The 23,935-nt window shown below is 35.9% G+C and overlaps 1 protein-coding gene across 4 annotated transcripts in view; it reads left to right on the forward strand.

Moving 5' to 3' along the window:
* The window catches only part of LOC140161366 (F-BAR and double SH3 domains protein 2-like), an 88,094-nt gene that overhangs the window by 49,496 nt on the left and 14,663 nt on the right, over positions 1–23,935 (forward strand). For all 4 annotated transcript variants that reach the window (XM_072184872.1, XM_072184874.1, XM_072184875.1 and 1 more), the window contains exons 5-13: positions 4,945–5,089; positions 6,439–6,575; positions 7,859–8,051; positions 9,956–10,078; positions 13,264–13,359; positions 15,018–15,167; positions 16,488–16,632; positions 17,067–17,176; positions 17,486–17,629. In XM_072184872.1, coding sequence (XP_072040973.1) covers positions 4,945–5,089; positions 6,439–6,575; positions 7,859–8,051; positions 9,956–10,078; positions 13,264–13,359; positions 15,018–15,167; positions 16,488–16,632; positions 17,067–17,176; positions 17,486–17,629 — 1,243 coding nt within the window. The remainder of the gene's footprint in view (positions 1–4,944; positions 5,090–6,438; positions 6,576–7,858; positions 8,052–9,955; positions 10,079–13,263; positions 13,360–15,017; positions 15,168–16,487; positions 16,633–17,066; positions 17,177–17,485; positions 17,630–23,935) is intronic.

The following is a 23,935-nucleotide window of genomic DNA, read 5'->3' on the forward strand; positions in this document are numbered from 1 at the left end:
ATCGAGCGCGCCAGCGCGTGACGCAACCTCTCTGGATAGTATAGGCTACTAATAGCAACAGAGCACGAAAGTAGTGCTACTTCTCACAGTGCTATGTGCTTGGTTGTGCACACGCTCACTTGCAAAGTCCTTCTTTAACATGTTGGCACTACAATTTTTCAGTGAGCACTTCAAATGAACTAGTTGATAAGGCCTGATCTAGGGAAATCCATGTAATTTACAACAGTAAATCTGCAGTCCTGTCCGAGCAGCATGCAACCGTTATAGCTCTGACACCTGTCAATCAATTAGTACAAAGCATGACATTTGCGCGGTGCTCTCTATTTATGGTCGGGCTGAATTGTGGGAATTGTTTTGGTGAACCTGGTGGTATGCCTGATGTTCACTATTCACAAAGTCAAGACGGTAGTTTTCTTCTACTTCTGTATTAGCCCGAAACATCATGGCCCTAGTTGTTCCTTCATCACCATAGGGCCATGAACACGGTACCATTTAAAAAGCCGGGCACCCTGAACAATTTTTGGCACACATTCATGGGGCGCCTTTTAAATAAAACGCCCTAAAAAGGCTTAGGAAAACAGTACGGAACGCTGCGCTCACAACAGATATATAGACCAATTTAAGGTTTGTAAATTGGGATCCCAAAAATTTGGCATGCGCAAGGGGGGGCAAAGAATTTTTGGCTGGCCGAGAGGGGGGGGGGCAAGCGATCTTTGGCATGCCTAGAGGGGGCGGAAGCCGTTTTTGGTGAGCCGTTTGGAAATATTACCCACCTGGGGGAATCATAATTATTGCACAGCCCCTTACATGCACCAAATATGTTTTGTTATTTAAAGCCATATTATAACATTTCTGTAAAAATAGATTATTTTCCATAAAATGTTAGCTTTTACTGTCAGATATGTCCCCTTTTAATTTTGAGCCAAACAAGTGAGGTAAAGCATACAAAATTGGAATTTACTACTAGCGCCCATGCATGTTACTCCCACGCTTGTAATACGGCACGATCCTCGGGTGTGTGTGTATCCCGCTCATTGCCGTGTATCCCGCTTGCGCCGTGTAATGCGTACTGTGCATACGTGTTCGACTAATATTTCCATCATAATAATAAAACGCCGGTTCCATCGTTTTATTCAAAATCTCAGATTTTAACAAAACTACAGCACCTTAAGTCTTGATTTTTGCAGAGTATCTTTATTGACTAAAGTACATTACAATTGTGTAAAAACCAGAATTAAAAATTTTTTTGAGGGCGTCCTCCTCAGCAAATGTTATAATATGGCTTTAAGTCTCATCTTCATGTGAGGAACAGTAGGAAGTGGTATTTATGTGAAAAAGTGGTATTTTTGTGTACCCTGGATAGGTCTAAGTTAGGCATCTCAGACCTCGGAATGGAGAAGTCAGTGGAAATCGTAGTGATGGAGGTGTGAATACTGCAGGCTACTTCTGTATGGTTACTTCAAATATAGTTCCGCTCACAGGCTTTACACAGAGAACTTTTGTACAATAAGTGTCGGTGATCGGGTGAGGAAGGGATTTCAATTTAGTAATTCTTTCCTGTGTGTGCTAAATAGTAGCACCCTGCAGATCAATTGATCTAAAGCTTCCTTCCTTACTTCCTTCCCTCCATTCAATAGATATACATGTATATATATTAGATGGATATTATCATATTTGTTTACTCCAAGATTCTGATTTTAAACATTTAATAGTTGCAGGTATAAAGCTTCAATCATGTTTCAGAAGTGTACTGATTCTAAATTGAAGATTTACAAGTGATGGGATTATTTTTCGACAGGGATGTGCAGCCCGAGCTTCCAAACCCATACACATTTCTAAGGGTAATTTTACCATAAATAGGGACCCATATCTAAGGATTTTCAGGAAATAAGGACCCATATCTAAGGATTTGAGCTTGAAAATAGTAAAAGCAACATGTTTTCCCGTATGTTTTTCACACATAGCACGGAAGGAGACCCATATCTAAGGATTTTTTCTTCAAAACATAGACCCATATCTAAGGATTTTTTGTGGAAAACCTACCCATTTGGGCGGCACATCCCCCGGATCCATGTATAGCGCTTTGTACGTGAATAACCCCCTAACCCCCCTAGCTTATTTTTGCATGTGAGAATCTTGACAGATAAATGTCATAAACACCTAAAAACAATTGAATCAGTTGTGAAAATGATGGTCGTCTACAATCTCGCTGTAACAAGAAATTTTTATGCATAATCCTTTGAACTATTTTGCCGTCATTAAACATCCATTTGTATTACAGCACTCCTTACATAAACATGTACTGAACGCATTGAGTATGTGCTAGTAGTGTTAAATTACCAAAATAGGACTTTGATTTCTTCCTTTTACAGCTCTATTTATGGCTAGCAACATGTTGACTACACATGTCCTGGCTGTTTATTTTTAGTAATCAAAACTAATCGGATGTCAGAACCAAGTTTTCACGGTGTGGAAATGTTTACTTGAAATGAAATGATAAAATATTTGTTCCGCCATCAGTGAAATAACCATGAGAAAATTATCCAGACGGGAAAAAGGATATTTTTTAACTTATGACTAATTGTGAGCAAACATCAGCCAGCTGATAAGTAGGCCTAATAAGAATCCTAGAATATGCCAAATAAAAATGGCTTCCACTGATCACAGTGCTATAAAGGTAACAAAGACAAAGAGTAGTGAAGCGCTATAAACTCCCCCATCTGTGTAACAAAGAAAAAATGAAAGAAATATAATTTTCTTTTTAACTTCCCCATGGCTTCATTGGGGTTGATTGATTTGTACCCTCTGCTTATTATTCATTATTAATCAGAAAAAAAGGCACTTGAAACTGGGTTTGGGTACGTAACACAAAGATCAAAAGTCAAATAAATTAAAATGGTATAACAGAAAGGAAAACTATTACCAAAATATTGCACATACACTACTGCAGTAAAACCCACACCACCCTACACCATACATACATTCGCCTAGCCCCATTTCCCTAAAATGACATTTTCAAAAAAGGAACTTTGGGAGAGGGCCTCTGCCTCAAACTAATGCCGCACAGCGCACACTGCCGCTATCGAACTAATGCCAATATGAATCTACTTTGGCACAGATTTAATAAGAACCTGTTGGTATTGGATTCAATCCAGGGCAGATTCAAATCAAAGTGATTTAATCAGAAATGACTGATGACAGGGTGTTGGAAGCAATCCACATGCTGTCTGCTATGTGAAATGTCAACACATTTATTTACTGCAGACTTTTGGAGGAAATTAGACAAATTCGGCCAATTTAAGATGTTTTTTCGCAGAAAGTTGCCTAATACTCACAGAAACACACCTCATCCTAAATAGTGTGTCTCGTTTCCTCTCAAGTTGAGAATAACTCTATGAATTTGCAGTGCTAACCAAATCCCACGGGCCGTATACACATGCATAGAAGGGTGATTTTTCTGTACGCTTATTCAAATCTGCCACTGCAAAATCCAACATGGTGTTTCTCTCAACTTTTTTGAAAGAAAATGGTGTTAACTTATTCAAGAAAATATCTTTAAAATGGTGTTAATTTATTCAAGAAAATAGCTTTAAAATAACAGCTTACATAATAGAGCAAACTGATTCATAAACGTTTATTTCAGAAATTGAGTTGGAACAATTCCACATGTTGTCTACATACATGATTGTGTATGAAGTGTTAACACATGCGTTATTAGTCGCAGACTTTCAGAGGAAATCTAAAAAATCTGGCAATTTTAATAAGATTATATTTAGCATGTCGAAAGGAGGGCGAGTGATTTTTGGCAGACCTTTTTGAAAATTCCTCCCCCTACACATAATTATTGCACAGCCCCTTTGTAAATGGTTACTGGATAACTGAGTCAATAGAGGGTATGCAATACGACGTCACTCATGACAGAGTCATCATCATTTAAATAAAATTCTGTCCTCCATAAGGTGCCACGGGGCAAATCGAATGATAATACATTAAAACAGGTGATAGATATGAATGGATGTGGAATCGATCTAGAGACCTGTCCCTCTGTCATCTTAAGCTATTTTAGAACTGTCCTCCAACATGGCTGCCATCTCAATTGTTATACCGTTGGTTTATTGCATACACTCTATATAAATATTAATGTCACTGATTCTTGGTACACCATGTCTAGATTTCAGGAAGTATCAGGCTTGAGAGGTGAAAATCCAGAGTGATTGATTTTATTTCCGAGCAGTATATTTGTCCTAGATTAATTAGTAATGGTTTCCTTTCTGACTTTATTCCGGGCATATGGGTATTAATCCTATCTAATTAATAAGCATAATAATATTATTAAATATGTTATTTTTTTTATAGTGCAATGCACCTAGAGATGCAAAAAGCATGTGTTTGCAGTTATGGAAATATAGATACACAGAGGGCCCTTCTTTAAAACAGAGCCTTGTTCACAGATCTTGGCTACCATCTTTAAATTTGTTTGAAATAAAAAAACAACACACATTTTCCCAAAATTCTGTAAATAATACCTCATGCTTATTATCCCATAATTTCATTCATAAAAGCATGTTGGATCTTTCCCGATAGTGCTGATAGGACTGAAATAGTCATGATCAGGTACATTTATGAGCGGAGCTGTTCTGCTCGAGTCATGAATGGGAACCATCTAAAGTCTCATGGTATGATTTTACCTGAGTCCAACAAGGCTCCTTTATTTTTAATTTGTACAGCGTGAATAGGAGTAGTTCGTATGTGCCTCCAGATTTCACTTTGCACCTCCCTCCACGGAAATTCTTGGTGCCCCTACCCACCACTGAACTGATCCCATTCTCCCATTTTATCATCAGAAATATGTTAGAAAAATAAGAAAATGGTGAAAATTAATAGCATTCCATTTATACAACATATAAATAATGGTAAACATATGATTTGTAATTCTCTTTTCAGAACTGCACTCTTTGTGTGGAAGGCATTACTGGAGGAAACAGAGAAGGTAGCAAAGGCTCGAGTGACTGCTGCAGAGACTGTCAGCCAGCAAGTAGCAGAGAGCATCAAACTACAGAAAAATTGTAGAGCACAGACATCAAAAAAGGTGAATTTCAAAGGTTTCAACAGTTTTGTCGCAACCTTTTGAATCGGTTAATCCCTGTTGTTTAAATCTCAGATTTTCATTGAAAAAGCACTCAATTTTGCTTTATAAAAGTGGAATTTATAATCACAGGCAAAGTTTGTAAAAAAATTGTTTGGTCATCTATGCACTTTTAATACTGCAAAATAAGCTCAATTATAGACAAATCATATGAAGAGAAAAGATATTGTAAAAATGTATTAAATTATTTCAAACTGACTCAAGAAACCCACCCTTTTGTTTTTGATTCACCCTTATTACAGATACAGTAAAAAAAACCCTTCTAGTCCAAACCATGCCAGTAGCTGAGGTGGACTCCCTTCTCATCCCAAGCTCCCAAAAAGTCCACTCCACCATTTGCCTATATAGTATAATAACCCACATTTTGTAAAAATGGTGCACACCAAATGGCTTCAGTTATAGGGCTTCATTTTGAGAAAAAAATCAAGCTCTTTGAGTGGCACATTCCCTCTCTAATATACACAACCCAACATGTGGCGCTGAAATGCCAAAGTCAACATTTTCAAAAATTCAGCCATCTAATTAATTCCTAACTACAGATCTGAGCCCAACCTTTTAATGTGTTCAGTGGTATCCTGTATCTAGATGGAGCTCATACAGACCATCTGTATGATTTAGTATAATCTGGTCTGTCATTTTCTATTCAGTGAATAATGCGAGTGACAATTAGGATTGATGATGACAATTCAATTAAGTCAGATGCTCATTTTGGTTTCATTTGGCTGGCCTTGGCATTTGGGAAATATATTCAAAGTAATTTACACCAAAATTTATATATGTTGGTAGTGACTAGTGGGGATACAAAATTTATGGATCCAAAGTCATATCATGAAACCTATTAAGCTGATATGTATAATTTTTGACCCTTTTGTCATAATATCAGTAGCAAAGATATACAATTAATTCAAATGTGAAACTTTTGAAATTGTTATATATAGTGTTAAAAAATAAATCCCATGAACTGCTTTAGTATCATTCAGTAATGCAATTCCATACAGAAGCAGTAGGGGCCTACTCTAATCATTCTAATTTAGAATAACCATCACAGCCATAATATTCCCTTCACATTTTCATACCTGTAAAACTTGGACAATTAGCAGTATTTTTCCTTTTAGGTAAACTTTTAGGAAAAAAAAGAACTTGCCGATTGGGTTCAAAGCACCAGAGACTAGCCTTGGCTCCTTACTTATCAAGCTAGCTTCCAAACTTAATTGAGCTAGCTTGTAAGAAAACTTGCATAGATGCAACTTATAATATCACTTTAAAATTTATTTAATGTATGTTATTTTCAGAGTGAAGATTTAACCAAAACGTGGCATGAAGAAATCAATGGAACAATACGTGAGCTTGCCAAAGCCAAGAAGAATTATGTGGAATCTGAACAATTTGCACAAGAAGCAAGGGAGAAGGCTACTGAAGCAGAGAGCAAGTAAGTTGAAATCTTGATTTGCTAGTGTTTTACTGGCTAATATATACCATAATATGTGACCCACTCAGTATCATATATATTGCCAGTGATGAAAATGAGCCATTTTCACATTCTGAAAAATGTGTTATGCCAGGATTGAAACAACGACATAAAGCAACTGGCAATGCGTATGATGGACACCACGTCACATGCTGGATCCTGCAATGCACACAGTGTCGAGCATGTTGATGATGTAGTTAAAATTTTGTCACTAAGTAAATGGATTTGATCCAGCTTGGTCTCCCATATAAGATCATTTCTCCCATACCCTGCAGACATTCAGAATACCCTACCAGCACATGTAAGTCACATTATGTTAAGTAAGCAGTCACAGGCTATAAACTTTAATTGTCACATCGTATGATTAAGTAAGGTTCAGATCGGTCTGTTGTACAAGCCAATTTCATTGGACAGTTTTACTTGCTAATAAATTGTTTGAACATGTGATCTTGTCCTGAAGATGTCATCATGTCATTTCAATTCAGAATATGTAGAGCTTTGAACAGGAGGTTAATTGCTATCTTTGTGTCAACCTGTTAGATAACTGCTGCAAATACCTTTTCCCTGCATTAAAAAAATTGTGGAATGCAAAAGTAGTGGATTGTGTGATACAATTCAAATTCATATACCGTATATCCTCGAATAGTTGCCCCCAGGGGCGTTGATTTTCCAAGGGGGGGGTTATTAGAGGTCATTTTTAGAATAATAATTCCCTTAAAATTATTAGGTAAGCTTAAACTCACACTGAAATGAAGAACTATGAATTTAGGAAGGATGACTTCCGGTTCACTTCCGGGTTTATGATCAGATTTTCGCCAACTACCGATACCATTTAGCGATTGTGTGTGCACCTTGGTAAGCTTACTTCACAAGATAGCATGGAAATATCAGCATTTTTGAAACATCTTGGTTTGAAAAAATAGTGGGGCATTTAATTGAAGTTGTATAGGATCTGTCCCTAGCTCATACACACCATGATTGTAGTCAGGTGTAAACATGATGGAGCAAGCATATTTTATCAAGATGTAATCCTTGTGTATCTGCACAACATAGCAACAAGCTTTCTTGGGACTGAAATCCATGGACCATAACCACAATCTCAAATCATGGTGCAATGAGTAATAGTGGAAATGTCAGATTGTTAAATTGATTTCAAAGTCACAGGGGCTACTTATATCTAAATAAAGATTTACTACTACTTATAGCGCTGACTTCTTTTCACCATATTTTTTTCATCTTCACAGATTACAAAAAGGAACACTCAAATTCTTCCAATCGAAGACCACATTACAAAGACAAACCTCCAAATTGTCGCAGAGACGGAACACATGTGATAAGAGGGCGTCACACATGCGCAATGAATACATGTTAACAATAGCTGCAGCCAATGTCCATCAACAGAGATACTACTCAACAGATCTTCCCTATGTAATGCATGTAAGTACTGTACTCAACATGAAATGTGTGTGTACATAAAACTTCCGTAGGCCTTGAAGGGGGAAGGCATGGGCACTCTTTGTGGAAATTTTAGACATTGTTTTGTATTGTATCATTAAAACTAATGATGATAAGTACATAAAAGAGTACATTTGCAGAAAGGAAATGAAGCAAAGGATCCAACTAGCACAGCAGATTTCTGATAACATGAGCAGTTTTTGAGAAAAGTGCCAAATTTAAGTTCAAAAGACCCAAAACTAAATATACTGTTTTCTCAAAATTTGGTTTGGGGCCTTATGCTATTTTTGTACCTTAAAATGTCCAGAATTTTGTCAAAATTAAAAAAAAAACATCAAATTTTGATCCTTTTTGACCAATTTTTCTAAAACTAAAAAAATTATAAAATTTATAAATCATAATTAATAATTAATAACTTATACTTTGTATTTTAATATGGATGTTGTATTATGTCCATGGCCCCAAGGAAGAACAACTGTGTTGATTTCGGGCCTCTGTGGTGAAATGAAGCTTTATCCTATCCTGTTATATCCTAGAAAACAACAACTAAATTTGGCCTTAATTGCCTAATTTTGCCTAAGCTACATGTGAAGAAATCAAGTAAGATCAAATGATTGTCAATAAGATTGTATTAGTATTTTTTACTCTCATCGTATCTATGCAGCATTTTTAAACATGAGCATGTTTACACCAGCACTTTGAGTGAACGGTTTGAAGCTGTGCCCAGTGAAATGTACACTGATGTTACTGACTCACTGAGAGTAAAAGAAACTAGAGATTTCAACAGCATGCAATTGATATGTTATTATGCCATACTTTTTCCTGTGTCCTCTCCTGTTGTGACTAAAAGATAATTTGATCAAGAGTAATTAGAAATTAAACAAATACATTACTTTATATTTTTCATTTAAGGACTGTATTATTTTATTTACTCTCAGTTTTACACTTCAGTGATATTTATAAAACTGTACCATGTTAAGTATTTGTTCATAATATTATTCCATGTTTCAATTTTTGATTTGTTGAGATATGTTCTGCATTTCTGTGCAATTAATCAAACAGTGTCACAACTTAGGTGATGACAATAATCAACTTTTCTGTTTTATTTACTTATATGTTTATCAACTGTATCATGCTCAAAGTTTCATTTTTAACACAGTGTAAAATAGAGATAGTGAAATACAAGAGATATTAAGCATGTTTTTTTTTGCGATATCTGAAAGATGGGTTTCATGGCTTAACATCCAGCTGTCTTGTTTGTTCATATCAATCATACACATTATGATATAGTATGACAGCCAATCTGGAAAAACAAAAATACATGGAACACACGCATGAAAGAAACATACAAGAGAAAACTTAATCTTGTTAAGAAATTTGTATAGGTTTTTAGGGCATTCAGTAGTTGTTCCAAGGATATTGAAAGAAACGCACTATGATTTATAGTGCACTATGCCATCCAGCACCTAGCCTTAGTTCAGCACACTTTAAAGAATTGTTGATCACTATGTCAATGCGATATTAGACCATTCAGTATCAACTGAGTAAAAACAAAGCATCTGTGCCTCTTACACAAAATCATCATCATCAGTCAGCTGTGGAGCAGGCGCCTACAAGCTTTCTCCAACTATTGCGATCTTGGGCAAGCAAAACAATTTTGTTTGGCTGCAACATCCCTTAAGTATCTCCCATGAGGTGCTGGACATACTGTATGTACAGTGTGTGCAGCCGTCCCGGTGTCCTCTTCCCATGTGGTGGAATATAAAGGGCATATTCTTTCACAGGCTCGCCATCTTCAAGACACAGTATATGGCCGAGAAATTTGAGTTGATGAATCTTGACACAAAATATGATCATATTTTTTTCTTTCCATCTTACTTTAACAGACATTGGACGGTGATATCTTTGAAAGATTAAAAGAATACTTCTCTGTCTTCAGCACAACGGAGATAGAAGCTAGTACCTACTCTATGACATGTTTTAGAAAAGTTCTTAATAGTGCATTAATGGTAAGTTTCCTCAGTAAGGGAGAATTGTGCAAGCTGCAGTAATCTGCAGTTTCCTCAAAACTACATATTAAAATAACGGCAAATTGTGTATATAGGATGTGTGCAAAGAAACGAAAGAGTTTGGTATTCAGCTTTTTTGATTCCTTTAACTGAGAATGCAATATTCCTATTTTAAGGAATATGAGGTTAACAGTGTACTTCTAACAATATTGATATAGATTTAAGGTGTAGCAAATCAAACACACAAAAGTTTAAAAAAAGACTAAGAAAAGGGTCAACACCATCCATATGTATTTAAGAAAATGCAAAGTCACAGAGCACACCTGTTGGCTTATCAGTGTAGCTGGGGGCTTGAACTCTGCCTGGTTTATGCCAAAAACATAAAAAGTCAGCCTATTTTGGGTACATTTTAGCTACTCTGCCCATCAGCCCAGTATTTTTTGCAATATCTTTTGACCCACTACACACTGATTTTATTTTTATCCAAAAAATACTGCCCCAACCATTGTAAAAAATGATTTGGTCCAAGTTAACTCCTATCACTTAACTTAACAAACTCATTATAACATTATGGACAGTTAGTCTCAAGGAGGTCCCATGCAAGCCATTGGATATTAATAGTATCCTTAAGTCATCAGCTGTGTTCCAGCTGTTTGAAATAGTGTATTAATATAATCCAAGATGAGACATTATAATCTATGGTCTCAGCCAGTACTGGTCTGTGCATGCTGGATTATTGGCTGGAATGAAATAGAGAAGACACAGGCAGATTTTATCTGTCAATAAACAAACTTTCAAAAGTTGTTGAGGATAACTTTTGTATTATTGTAATTGGCTGGATTGTTGTTTTTTTGAGTTCAGTGTTCCTCTTCATAAATTCCCAGTTGTGCTATTGGAGATTAAAGAGGTGTGGTCGGATTTTTCATGGTCTGTTTTTTTTATCATATATTGAGGTCTATCACTAAAACAATATGTTTCCAAACTTTGAGTTGCATTGCTGCAGCGGTTTTCCGGATATTCAAATATGTTGTTATGTTTTGTTGTGGCAGATTGTGTGAACTTTCTGTGATTTTTCGAAAATGATTTATGTGTAGTGTTGAGAATCATTTACACAGGATTCTGAAAACAAAATGCGATAATTTTACGGAAATGTAGAATCCTAGAACAATAAAAACAATATTTTCCTGGAATGTGTACATCATACTCTTTCTGTTCCTGTTGATTTTAATACCTGACTGAAATAATTCTTGAAATAATGTTCTTTGATGACTTACGTTGGCATTTCTAGCTAGTCTCTCATTATAGGCAAACATGTAAGCTCCTTTGCGCACTGTGCAAGACAAGCCATGCGCCATCTTTTAACTGTGCTGGGATTGGTACCAGGGTCTATCGATCAACATATTATCATGATGTGTGCTTGCCCAACTGAGGATAATTTATAAACCAGCAACTTACATAGTACATGTACAATGCATGGAAGCCGTTTCCAGTCTTCATATATGGTCCCTGGTTGAATTGGGCTTCCATGTAGAAATAAAGTCTAATATTATGATACTGATACTTAACCAGAAATTGTTCAGGAAACTAATCCTTGTCATCTAGGTGCCATTTGGTGATACTGTGAATAAATGACCAATGATTAAGATATTCTTGTTGAAATCATTACACCCCAATGTAAGATACTGTGAATAAGTGACCAATGGTTAGGATGTTCCACTTGAAATCCATACACCCCCCCCCCATGTAAGACATGACTTCAATCTCCCATAGGGAGTTTGAATTTCAAATGGGGTTACCTGAATGGGTGACTCCATTTGAAATCTACACTTCTTGTGTGGAAGATTAAGTTTGTGTCTTCCATAGGGGTGTATGGATTCCAACTGGAATAGCTACATATGTAATTGTTTATTTCTGATTTACTTATGGTTGTATTTCTCAGGAACAAGGTTGCGTGTGATAGGTTGAACAGTTTTGGTTTTCATCCTAATATAATATAATCAAATACAAATGATTTATTTATCATGCAATCGGCAGTTCAATTAGTTTGTGGGTTTGACAATGATCAATCACTCTTCCTTTCTCTGTTTACTTGTTTCCTTTATTACTCTATATACAAATAGAGGTTATCCACGTTACTCATGTGTGACTTCTAACAAAAGGCGCTCGTTCCCGTAGTATTCCTCATTCAAACCAATTCAATGCACAACCTCGGAGTTACCTGTATGATTTTGGCGGGCTATTTTGAAAAGGTCATGCTTGCACATGCAGGTACTTCTTTTGGTATAGCAGTCGTTGATAGGATATACAGCTTTCAGAATACAGATATCCTCTTCTGATGTGTAACTCAGTAGCATAGTGACATAAAATGTCTTGGTTATTCAATTTATCTGATAGTAGTGTATTTTCTATACCATTTGCTCAATTATATAAGACCAACATAATTTCAAAGATCCGATTTGAGGTCCAAATACACCTCATTTTGCTATGTTTACTGTACATTTTAGAGCTGTTCAAGGGCTAACCACAATTGAAATAAGGAATAAGGGTGTACATAAATTGACTGAAGTTTCCTTGTAGTTATACTTAGTACACAGGTATACCTACTGTTGAAACTTTAATACAGGATACATGTTTTGGAAAGTAAACTAATACTCTCAAGCAAGGTCAGCCATCGGAGATGATACCCACAGGATCCCATAATGCACTGCTCTTGGTCCTTATTTCTGATTTAGCTAAATATGGACAAGTAATCACAAGTTGTATTTCATACACATACATAGAATGAAAGACCTGCACTTTTCATGTTATTTATGAGTACCGTATATTGGAACTTTGTGTAATCATTACTAATGTTTAAAAACTAAATGCCTAACTGCTTTAGACAAAATATAGTCATGAAATTCGTGATCCGTCCACTTGCTCTCTGCATAAAGTAAACCATAAAGTAAACATATCACTTGGTAGGTTACTATAGCAACCCATTACACTGAGGTGTTCATCTATCTGATATAGGTTACACTACTACTGCCTCATGTAGCATGTGGTGCATTGTGGGATGCTGTCAATACCTTCATTGTACAACTATGTTTTACCAAGTAGCATTGTTATATCAATCATGTATATAAGAGTAATAAACACTGACATATTATAAGCAATATTTTCCTGTTTATGGTTTTTTTTTTCAGGTTAATAGAGACTACCATCACAAGTGTTTCCTTCTACAGAATCCCGTCTTCACAAACACATTACAGTATCGCTTTAAACCAATAGAAAATGACACGGTAAGTAATGCATCGGTTGAGGGCACTTTTAACAGTTTGATGTGCATGATAACATTAATGAACATAAGGGTTTCTTTCTGTGGAGTATCATCTTTGCATTTCACAGGAAATTATGGTTAGAAATGCAAATTCTTCCTAACAAATTTGGTGATAATTTAATAAAATCATTCGCTTGAGGAATTGTTAGGACCATGGTTCAATTTAGTGAAACCAATTGTTAGAAAGTGTGTAAAAGAGTAAGTTTTGAAAGTTACTTTTGAAAATTTGAAATAGTTGATACAACTATGTCTGACTAAAAAAGCAAATTAAAAAAAGTGAACAAAAGCTGTGGACATGTATAAAATTAGATAACTACGAGACATACTATTATATTTTATTGAGCATAGCAAAAAATATCATGATAACTGTTTTTGTCATTTGATTTGTACAATCAAAACACTGACAGTGAAAAAGATGTTTATGAGGAACATACTTGTATAGTTACTAGAATCTTAATATGGACTCGAGTAAGTGTAATAACCTAATAGCATACAGAACACATTGCAAATAAGACACATTTGTGATGCGATCAAGCAAAATCAGTCGGAACTCGGCAATATTGATTTTGAGATATAGCCAAACAAAGGGAATATTTCTTTTTGTTTCCTCTTGTTTTGGAAACACTTTAATTGCTTATATCTTTGGAACTGGTTGTCCAATTTAAATGGGATTTTCTGCAAAATGCAGCTTTGTAAATTATGCTATTTACTAGCCTATAAGAAACTGAAAATTTAACATTTCCGAGTTCCGACTGATTTTGCTTGATCGCATCACATTTTAGTATTGTGTATGTTCCCAAACATTTAGAGAAATGCACAGCACCTTAGCTGTATGTGCATATACCTTCTTAGCATGGTGGTGATGGAAGTATTGTGGGAAGTGGGTGGTTCTGCTTGTGGTTAGTTCTGGATGTGGTCAATTGGTTATCTTGACTTTGTAATTACATGATGCTTAGTGACACAGTAGCAACAGGTTAATTATGCTATACTAATATCATTCTTGTATTTAGGGATTTTCCCCTTGTGCTTGTGTGTGTGGAAATTTGAAAATGAGAATGTTTGGAAAACTTGTGATTTACATGTGACTCGTGTGATGATAGCAGTGTGAGCTTGAACCCCTGTAGAGTTACAATAAAATAGAGCAATTATGGATCTGTGTTTTCTCTTCTCACTTCAGTCAATCGTTAGATATCTGTATCTCCCTGCTTTAAGTATTGGGTGGTCAAAGTCTAAATAAAAACTCAAGGTTACTTAGTGCCCCAATAACAAAAAAACCACACATATTTATGTATGGTCCAAAGAATGGATTGTGCAATCAAACCCATTACAGTCTTTGCACGGTGGCGCAGCGGTTTGAACCCCGGCAGTGCCATCGTGTTGTGCACTTGGGCATGGTACTTTACCTTACTTGCATCTCTCTACTCAGAGGTGAAATGGGGAGCTGTTAGGAATACTGTCCACTGTCTATTGAGCACTGTCCAAAGGTATGAGCATGCCTTGTGCATCATATGGCAGCTGGCATATTCTTACGACAGCGGAATGAATGTATATTGGTTTGATACATGTGAAAGGTGCCGTATAAATACAAAAATTTATTTTATTGCATTGCTTATCATTTAGGTGAAAACTCTTGTAATAGATGAGCACGAGTCATTATACTTAGACAGGGAAGCCAGGAAATGGGCAACGCAGCTAGCAAGGGAAAGCAAGAGAACAGAAGATGCTGGTGCAAGATTAGATCAAATTAAAACCCGTGGTGAACAACTCAAAGTAAGTACAAAAATTAACCCCATGAGAGCTACATGCTGATTGGCTAAAAAGAAGTTTTTGTTATCAATTGGCCCAATCAGTAACATTGTTAGAATAATTTCACCACACAAAAAATTGGGGTGAATTATTTGCAAAGCTCCATTCTGATTGGTGATTCAAGTGAAAATATCATGTAATTGACCATTCAGAGGCAATGTTAGATCAGCAGATAGTGCTCAGGGAGTTAAGGCCCTTCTTGCTTCAGCATCTAACATGACACCTGAAGCAAGATGTCAGTACCAGGATTAGCCCTAACGCCCCAGTTGGTTTTTGGTGAGGGTGGAGGAAAGAAAGAAAGAAGAAGAGAAAACTTTTTTTCTCGGGTGCGGTTTTGAACCTCGACCCTTCGGGTGCCACACCAGTGCACTGGCCTACCTTGCCATGGGAGAGTAGCTTGCCCGGCCTAGCTTTTCGTCGCCATATGACTGTTCGCATGATGACGCAATAGCATCACGTGGGATACCTGCTTGTGCCTACGCTTTCTGAATTGAGGTTTTTTGATGTTTGGTACGATTAGGGTTAAGGCAAAGTAACATCTGTATTCAACAACTCAAAATAAGATGGTAAATTAAGGCGAGAAATCCTGATTTTAAGGGGGAAAACTTTCTTCATCAATAAGTTACGATAATAATGCTATATTACGATATAATCCATATGCATAATGCGTCCATAAAACATGTATTCACTGCTTCAGACCCCATACATAAAAATGACGTTGACAAAGTTTTGCAGTAGTAGCACAGAGAAAGACTTATAAGAACATTTTCAGACTCTTTGGTCAGCTTGTATCTCATCCATGGTAGCAACACAAGTATCTGTACAAGTCTGAGGATTGTTGGACATTCATTTAAAGAAATTATTGGATTTTATCAAAATACTCTTTTCAATATTTGTAGCATAGTTTTGTCAAATTTAGAGGAACTTAAGAATAGTGATTGCCCCAATCCTATCCCAAACCCTAGCTCCAAAACCTAACCCTAAACCTGATCTTAGACCAAAATGTAGCCTAAACCCTAACCCCAAAACCTAGCCCTAACCCTGATCTTAGACCAAAATCCTAGCCCAAATCCTGAGCCCACAACCTAGCTCAAACTCTAACCCCAAAACCTAGTCCTAACTCTGATCTTGGACCAAAACCTAGTCCTAATTGGGATCTTAGACCAAAACCTAACCCTGATCTTAGACCAAAACCTAGTTCTAATCTCAATCTCTAGCAACTACTATTCCTGAACTAGTTTGATCCTAAATTTTATCCAGTGTTATTAATTTGTTTATCACTAGGGTTCAGATTCTTCCTCTGACAGTGGACTGGGACAAGAGAAAGATGGTGAACAGTCATTTGATTCCCTGAGAGAAGAACTACGTAGGGCAGAAACATCCAAGGCCAAAGCAGAAGCAAAGCTAGAGGTCTTACGCGATTCTGGAAGTAAGTTGTCTGATGCCCATATCATTCTAGGGAATTGCAAAGAGCGTAGCGTATTTTGTGATGTAACCGATATCTGATCAATATGTCTGTAGCATGCCCCAAGAGTCAAGTCACAAGCAGTTGACTTAAAGGCAACTTTGTTGCTGGCCATGAATGAACGCTGGTAGTGATTGTGCAAACACTACCAGTGTTTGATCACTATTGATTTTTAAATCACATGCTGTGATTGCTAGTATGATATGGCCTTGATACAGCAATGGCCATGATACAGCCACGGCCATGATACAGGTACTGCCTTGACACAGCCATGTCTTTGATACAGCCACATCCTTGATACAGCTGTAGCTTTGATACAGCCACAGAGATTACACATGTGTAAATATTTCGTTAATCTTGATTTAATTTATGTTTCATGATGTATTTTGTTTGCACAGTTAATGTAGACCAGTGGTTAGACAGTGCCTATGAGGCTCTGGCAAAAGAAGCTGAAATCAAGGCCCAGACAGAACCCATAGAGCCATCAGTGAGTTCACAACCTGCCGGGGTGAGTCAGTCAAACAAATCGTGTGTCTGGTGTTCTTACATCGCAGAAACTGTTGCTCAATTGGTAAGGCACTGGAATTGAGTTAAGCAGAAGTTATAAGTTTTACATCTTTAAGATTTAAAGTGCCCTAGGTGGTCTAATTGACATCAAGTTTTGTCAAACAATCAGGAAGATGTAAAAAATAATGAACTAAGTGTGAACCATCATTCTTATGATGGTTCTTACTTAAGCTTATCAACCATTTTTGATATTTTCATTTATCATATGCTGGTAACACTATCTATTATTTTCTTCTACTTTTTATTTCAGAATGAAAGCAAGTTAGAATCCATGAATTCATTCTACAATAGTTTTGATTCAATAGATGACCATGATCCTAATGAAAGCCGTGTTAATACAACTCAGCCAACTCAGCCACAAGTAGACAAATGTGTGGCACTTTACTCTTATGAGGTAAGCTGGTGATTTAGTCTAGTGATTTATAGTAGTAGAGGCATAGACTACTACAGACAATGTATCAACAGTCAAAGTCCCTGTACTGCATTGTATGCTGTGAATTCTCACATATTCATGAGGGCTGATCGTTCGATTGTGCAGTGTCTAACAATCACGCCAGCATTGCATGCCTTCGCGTATATGTGATAGAGCTTTGCATGACTTCATGTTTATGCGAAAGACTGTAAAAATATGCGGTACGTGCGTAGCAGTTTCGTCTGTCGCATTTTATGGAACAGTCGGCCCTCATAATCAGTTGATGCTGAGGTGTAAAGTGAAGGTTCATACCATAGATTATTTAGAAGTATATATATCGCCCAACAGGCAAAGTTCCTGAACTTTGAATGCACTGAGAATTCTGACATATTCATGAGGTCCATTTCCTGTATCTAACAAATCACACGTAAAGGATGTAAAAACTATAAATACCTGGTAACAGGCACACTATTATTATTATTAGCATTATTGTCTCTCACCTTTCATGGCTATCGGTAACAGATGATGCTGGACTTTGCCAGTTGGTGCACCATCTGTTTATTATTAGTCTATGATTATTATTAGAGATGCTTGTTTTGCTACTTCAATAAGGAAACTAACTCCGTTAATAAGCTTCAATCTAGGCATGTTGCAACATGATCAGTACTGACCAGTATTTTGTAAACAAATGAGGTTTCTATCATGATATGGTCATGCCTGTATTCAGGGCATAGGTGAATAAACTGTTGATTGTGTGGCATAATAACATAGTTTACAATTGTGGGGATTTCCCCAACAATATTGCACAAACCCATTATTTGCAACATGCATATTAAGTGTGAACAGCTGACCAAGGATAATATATCCAGTGTATTATATGATTCATATACCATAAAAACTTGATAGTTAGCATATGTGCTTACTATCGAGCGCTTTTGAAAACATGAAATTGTACCAAAGTCTGGCGCTTTACCAACTGAGCTAATGGGGTTGAGACACACATTTGCAGGTTTACTTGTTCGTATATAATGTATGTGTATCAATGATTTGCTCAAAACCCTTTACTCTTTTGTGGATTCTCTTGGTCGGGCTGACGTCACAAAGGGGAAATAGCCTTGTATAACCAGTGTGCGTATGTGCAGTTCCGCTTTCTCCATGTGGTTGCTATGCACATGCTTGTGCAAAGGGGACAATGTTCCCGGATGTCCGACCGAGTGAATGGGGCTCTTCATGTTTGTATGTTTAATAAGCGCTTGATAGTAAGCACATATGCTAACTATCGAGTTTTTACAGTATCTGTATATAGCTCAAGTTAATGTTTAGTTTATGTTTAGTTTTATTTCACCATTAAATAACTTTTACATAAGTATAGCAAAATCATATGGTAGGAGACCAAACAGAGCAGGGCTCGAACAATTTTGGCCACCCTTTACAATAAGTTAAACATTTAGGACGAAAACACAATCAAAAGACGTATCAAGACATAATTATGTGCAGACAAAGACCGGACAGGACACGTGAGACAGACAATGTTGGCAATGGTTTAAGATTACTTATTATAATACATATTAATAATAATTATGCAATTACATGATTATACAAACTAACAAAATTATTCATAACGAGATAATAACTCACATTTGTACTTATTTTTGAAACTTATCAGAGTAAGTGAATTTTTGGTATTTAAACTAACATTATTCCATAGTATAGGACCTTGTCGGCTAACAGTGTTACGGGCTAAATCATTTTTAAAATGATATGCTCTATACATATCAGATGATCTTGTATTATGTGTATGGATCGTACTAGCTTTAATAAAATACTTTGCAAAAATATCTGGTAGAAGATCATTATAAAATTTATACATGAAAATTGCTTTCTGCAATTTGTGGATATCATACACTGTGAGACTATTGAATAAAACAAAAAGGGGCGGAGTGTGGGCAAGAAAGTGAGAATTCAACACAATCGAATTATTCGCTTTTTGCTTAATGTGAATTTTGTTTAAGTTACAGTTATTTTGATCAGCCCAAATAATATTACAATAGTTAATGTGTGGCAAGACCAAACTTATATATAATGCAAACAATGTTTTTAAAGATAAGACATGCTTGAGCCGAAATAAAATACCAGAATATTTGGACACAATATTAGTTATATATGTTGTGTGGTGGTTCCAAGTAAAGGACTCATCCAGTGTGATACCAAGGAATTTAATAGAAGAAACCTTTGAAATTGATACATTGTCAACATATATGGCTGAATTGTGATACATTCGATTGCTAAATCTGTTTTAAAAATAATGTACTTGGTTTTATTTATGTTGAGTGATAATTTATTTGCTTTAAGCCAGTTGGAAATGTTACATAATTCTTGATTTATTGTGTTGATAAGATAGGTGAAGTCTTTATGGGAAGCCAAGAGATTAGTGTCATCTGCGAAAATTATAAATTTGAAAAACTTTGAGGAGTAAACAATATCATTCAAATATAAGATGAAAAGTAAAGGACCTAAAATTGAACCTTGAGGAACTCCGCAAGTGGGATGAATTAATGATGATTTAACGTTATTAAACGAAACATACTGTGGCCTATTCATGAGGTAGTTCCTGAACCACTCGAAGGCAACGCCACGCATACCGTAGTGAGTTAGTTTAGATAAAAGAATGTCATGGTTTAGCGTGTCAAATGCCTTGAGAGGTCCAGGAAGATCCCAACACTATGCTGATTGTTATCTAAGTCAGTGACAATTTTATTGTATGCATCCATAATAGCCATAAAAGAAGAATGATTTGGGCGAAAACCAAATTGAGATTGATGCAAAATATTGAGACTTGAAATAAAACCATATAATCTATTGTGCACAACTCGCTCAAGAATTTTCAAAAAACCGGAGGACGGATATTGGCCTATAATTACAAAATTTGTGCCGGTCATCGTTCTTGAAAATAGGAATGACTTTGGCCATTTTTAACTGATTTGGGACAATGCCGGTGGTTAATGATAAATTAATTATATGAGCAAGAGGAGAAGCTATGATTGTGCGGACGGATTTAACAATATCGGGTTGTATTTCATCAAAGCCACTACTTTTACCCGATTTGAATGAACGGCAGATATCTATTATTTCCTCGGGGTCAGTTGGAGTAAAAAACAGAGAATTATTTGGGGAATTAATATTGCGCGGAAAAGTATGAAAATTAGCATCAGTTTGGATTTTGTGGGCTAGGTTAGGACCTACATTTGCAAAATAAGAATTGAATTTATTAGCTATTATGTTTTGATCTATAATTTGCGCATGGTGAGCGTTATCATCGTAGAAAAATAACGGTTGAGGGTGTTTTTTTTTACGACCAAGAATATCATTTAGGGTATTCCAAATAAGTTTAGTGTTATGTTTACAATTTTCGAGTTTGTTTGCATAATAATTCTTTTTATGGCTCTTATAAGGGAGGTAAGTTTGTTGCGTAAGAAATATAAGTATTTTTATTGCTTGATGAAGGATGACCAATATATTTCCTATAGAGCTTTTCTTTTGTGTGAATTGATTTGAGAATTAAAGATGTGATCCATGGTTTACGTGGTATATGCCGATTACGTGAATTTCGAGTACTGCGTGCCTTAACGGGAAAATGAATGTTATAAATATGAAGGAATTTACTAATAAATGCTTCGCATTTAACCATCAGCAGATGTCATATCAGTGACAAACTTCCAATCAATCAATTTCAAATGATTATAAAATTGTTCAATTGAACTTTGGTTATAAGTGCAGTAGTGCCGATGTGTGGTTGAATAAATCAAGTGGCATTGATTTTGTATATTGAAAGATTGGAAAATGGTCAGTTAGACCCACTACACACACACCAGATTTGATTTGATGGTCAAGAACATTTGTAAAAAATATTATCAATCAAAGTTGCGGTTGTAGGTGTCACTCGGTAGGTCTATCAATCAATGAATACATACTATTATTATGGAATGTTTCCAGAAAATTATTAATAATATCATTTTCACTGTATTTTAGTAGATCTAAATTAAAATCGCCGGAAATATAACAATTTTTGTTTTCAGCAGAAATAGTGTTGAGGCTATGATCAAGATCGGTAATAAATAAATTAACATCAGTTCTGTGTGCACGATAAATTGAACCAATAATTGTATTCTTGGTGGTGGGACTCAGGATTTCAATAAAAACAGATTCTGAATGGGGCAAATCAATGTCATTTGTACAAAGTTTCAAATCATCTCTGATACGGTAAGAAAGTGAGCTGTGGACATAAATAGCCGCTCCACCACTCCTCCTTTCTTGAGGGCACTTAAAAGAATATAATTTTCAATATCAATTACATTAGAGTTATCTTCATAAAACCAAGTTTCAGATAAAGTTATTACACTGAATGTATGATTGAAACTTGAAATAAAATTATGTATGCTATCAAAATTTTTGTTAAAACTACGAGAGTTAAGATGTAGAACAGAAAAGTCATCATTACATAATCCAGTCAAATCATTGTTATCAATAACATATTTGCATGAAGCTGTGACATTATAATCATTTAGATGTCTAGAATCATCAGTTGTGTGGAGATTTTCTTCGAACAAAAATGGATTCAATCTCATACCCATCAAACGATTATAATCAATGGAATTACCATGATAATATAACGAGAACCTAAATTCATCATCGCTACGTAATGGTTAAATGGAAATAAATCACCTGTACAATTGAAACAAAACCAGTCATCGTGATCCCTTGTGTCTGTATAAACACATCTTGTATGGTAAAATGAATTACATAGGCAACAGAAAATATTAGGCTGAAGGGGTTGAATGGCTTTGTGACAGGAGTTGCAGTTATTTAACATAATTAAATTTAACCTGAGGAATCACATTAATCATTGCAGTAAACATACAAATAGTGTCATAACATAAGCAGTAAGCATCATTTAAGTATACCTTAGTAACCAATACAATAAATCCAATTGCCAACATACAACATGAAGTAACATATAAAACATTTATACACATATAGTATAAACAAAGATGAATATGGGCCAATTTGGCGTGCCATAGTACATGGCAAGACAGACGATCTAACACCAGGGTTGGGCAGGGCCATTGATTTTAAGAAAAAAAAAAAAATTTTCAATGCAATAAAAAGGAAGTTTGAATAAATAAATACTTATGAAACAGAAGCAGAAGTTGGGAAGGGTCTGATGAAATAACAAAGGGGAAAGAAACACCTCAATTTTGAAGAGACAGTTTAAATGGTATAAACAATCACGTGCAGCTATACTCAGCGAGGCATCGTGATGCACAAACTGAAAAATATCATTACAATGTTTATAGTTCATAGTTCATACTTCATAATTCAACAGTTCAAAGTTCATGAAAATGATATAGATGACATAAAAAAGAACAACCTGAGCAAGCATGCTTTATGGCTCACGGAGGTATCAAATGTTTTTAGCAATATAAAAGTGCTCCTGGATTAAGCTAAGCAAGGATCAATTTGAAAAGTTACTTTGTAGGATCAAATGGTGCGAAGATTGGATCGTACACCTTCCCATCTATGAAGAGTATGACGTCAGTACCTTTGGTCTTGATGTACGCTTTTCTTCCAGCAGCTTTAGCTTGACTCTTGATGGGTAACAGGTTTTGGCGTTTAGACTGCATTTCCTTTGGTAGATGCTGAGAGATACCAAACTTCTTCTTTGAAGTTGAGTCTTGTAGATTTGGAGCTAGCTTCAACACAGAATCACGGTCCTTCATTTGAACAAACTTAACAATGATGGGTTTAGGTTTATTATTTGTAGATCTAGTTGGTAGGCGGTGCGTGTTAACAAACAACATACTTTTCGCTTCCTTGTGGTGAAGTTCTTCATGCAGAAAGTTCCGGATAGTTTGTTCACAATCCTCTTCCATGTTATCTGGCTTTTCAATTCCATAGAATAACAGGTTGGCTTTCTTGCTATACAGTTCTGTCTCCAAACGCTGGTCTTTTAGTAACTGTATGTCTTTCTTCAATTCATCACGAAGAGCAGGAATTGTGTCTTCGCGAAGGTCTGTAACTTCACTATCAACGTGCTCGATGCTTAATGACTTGTTCAGAGCAAAAAATGCATTTCCAGTTGTGAAAGCTGCTCTTCTATAGGTAAAGTTAGAAACACTAACTTAAAATAGAAACAATTAATAGGAAAAAGCTGGTGAGAGAAGTTTCTTAATTTAATAACCTGTCATATGGCACATTGCTCAAAAATTATTTATTGAGGAATTGGGATAG

This window comes from Amphiura filiformis, chromosome 9, assembly GCF_039555335.1.
Source record: "Amphiura filiformis chromosome 9, Afil_fr2py, whole genome shotgun sequence".
Classification (NCBI taxonomy): Eukaryota; Metazoa; Echinodermata; class Ophiuroidea; order Amphilepidida; family Amphiuridae; genus Amphiura; species Amphiura filiformis.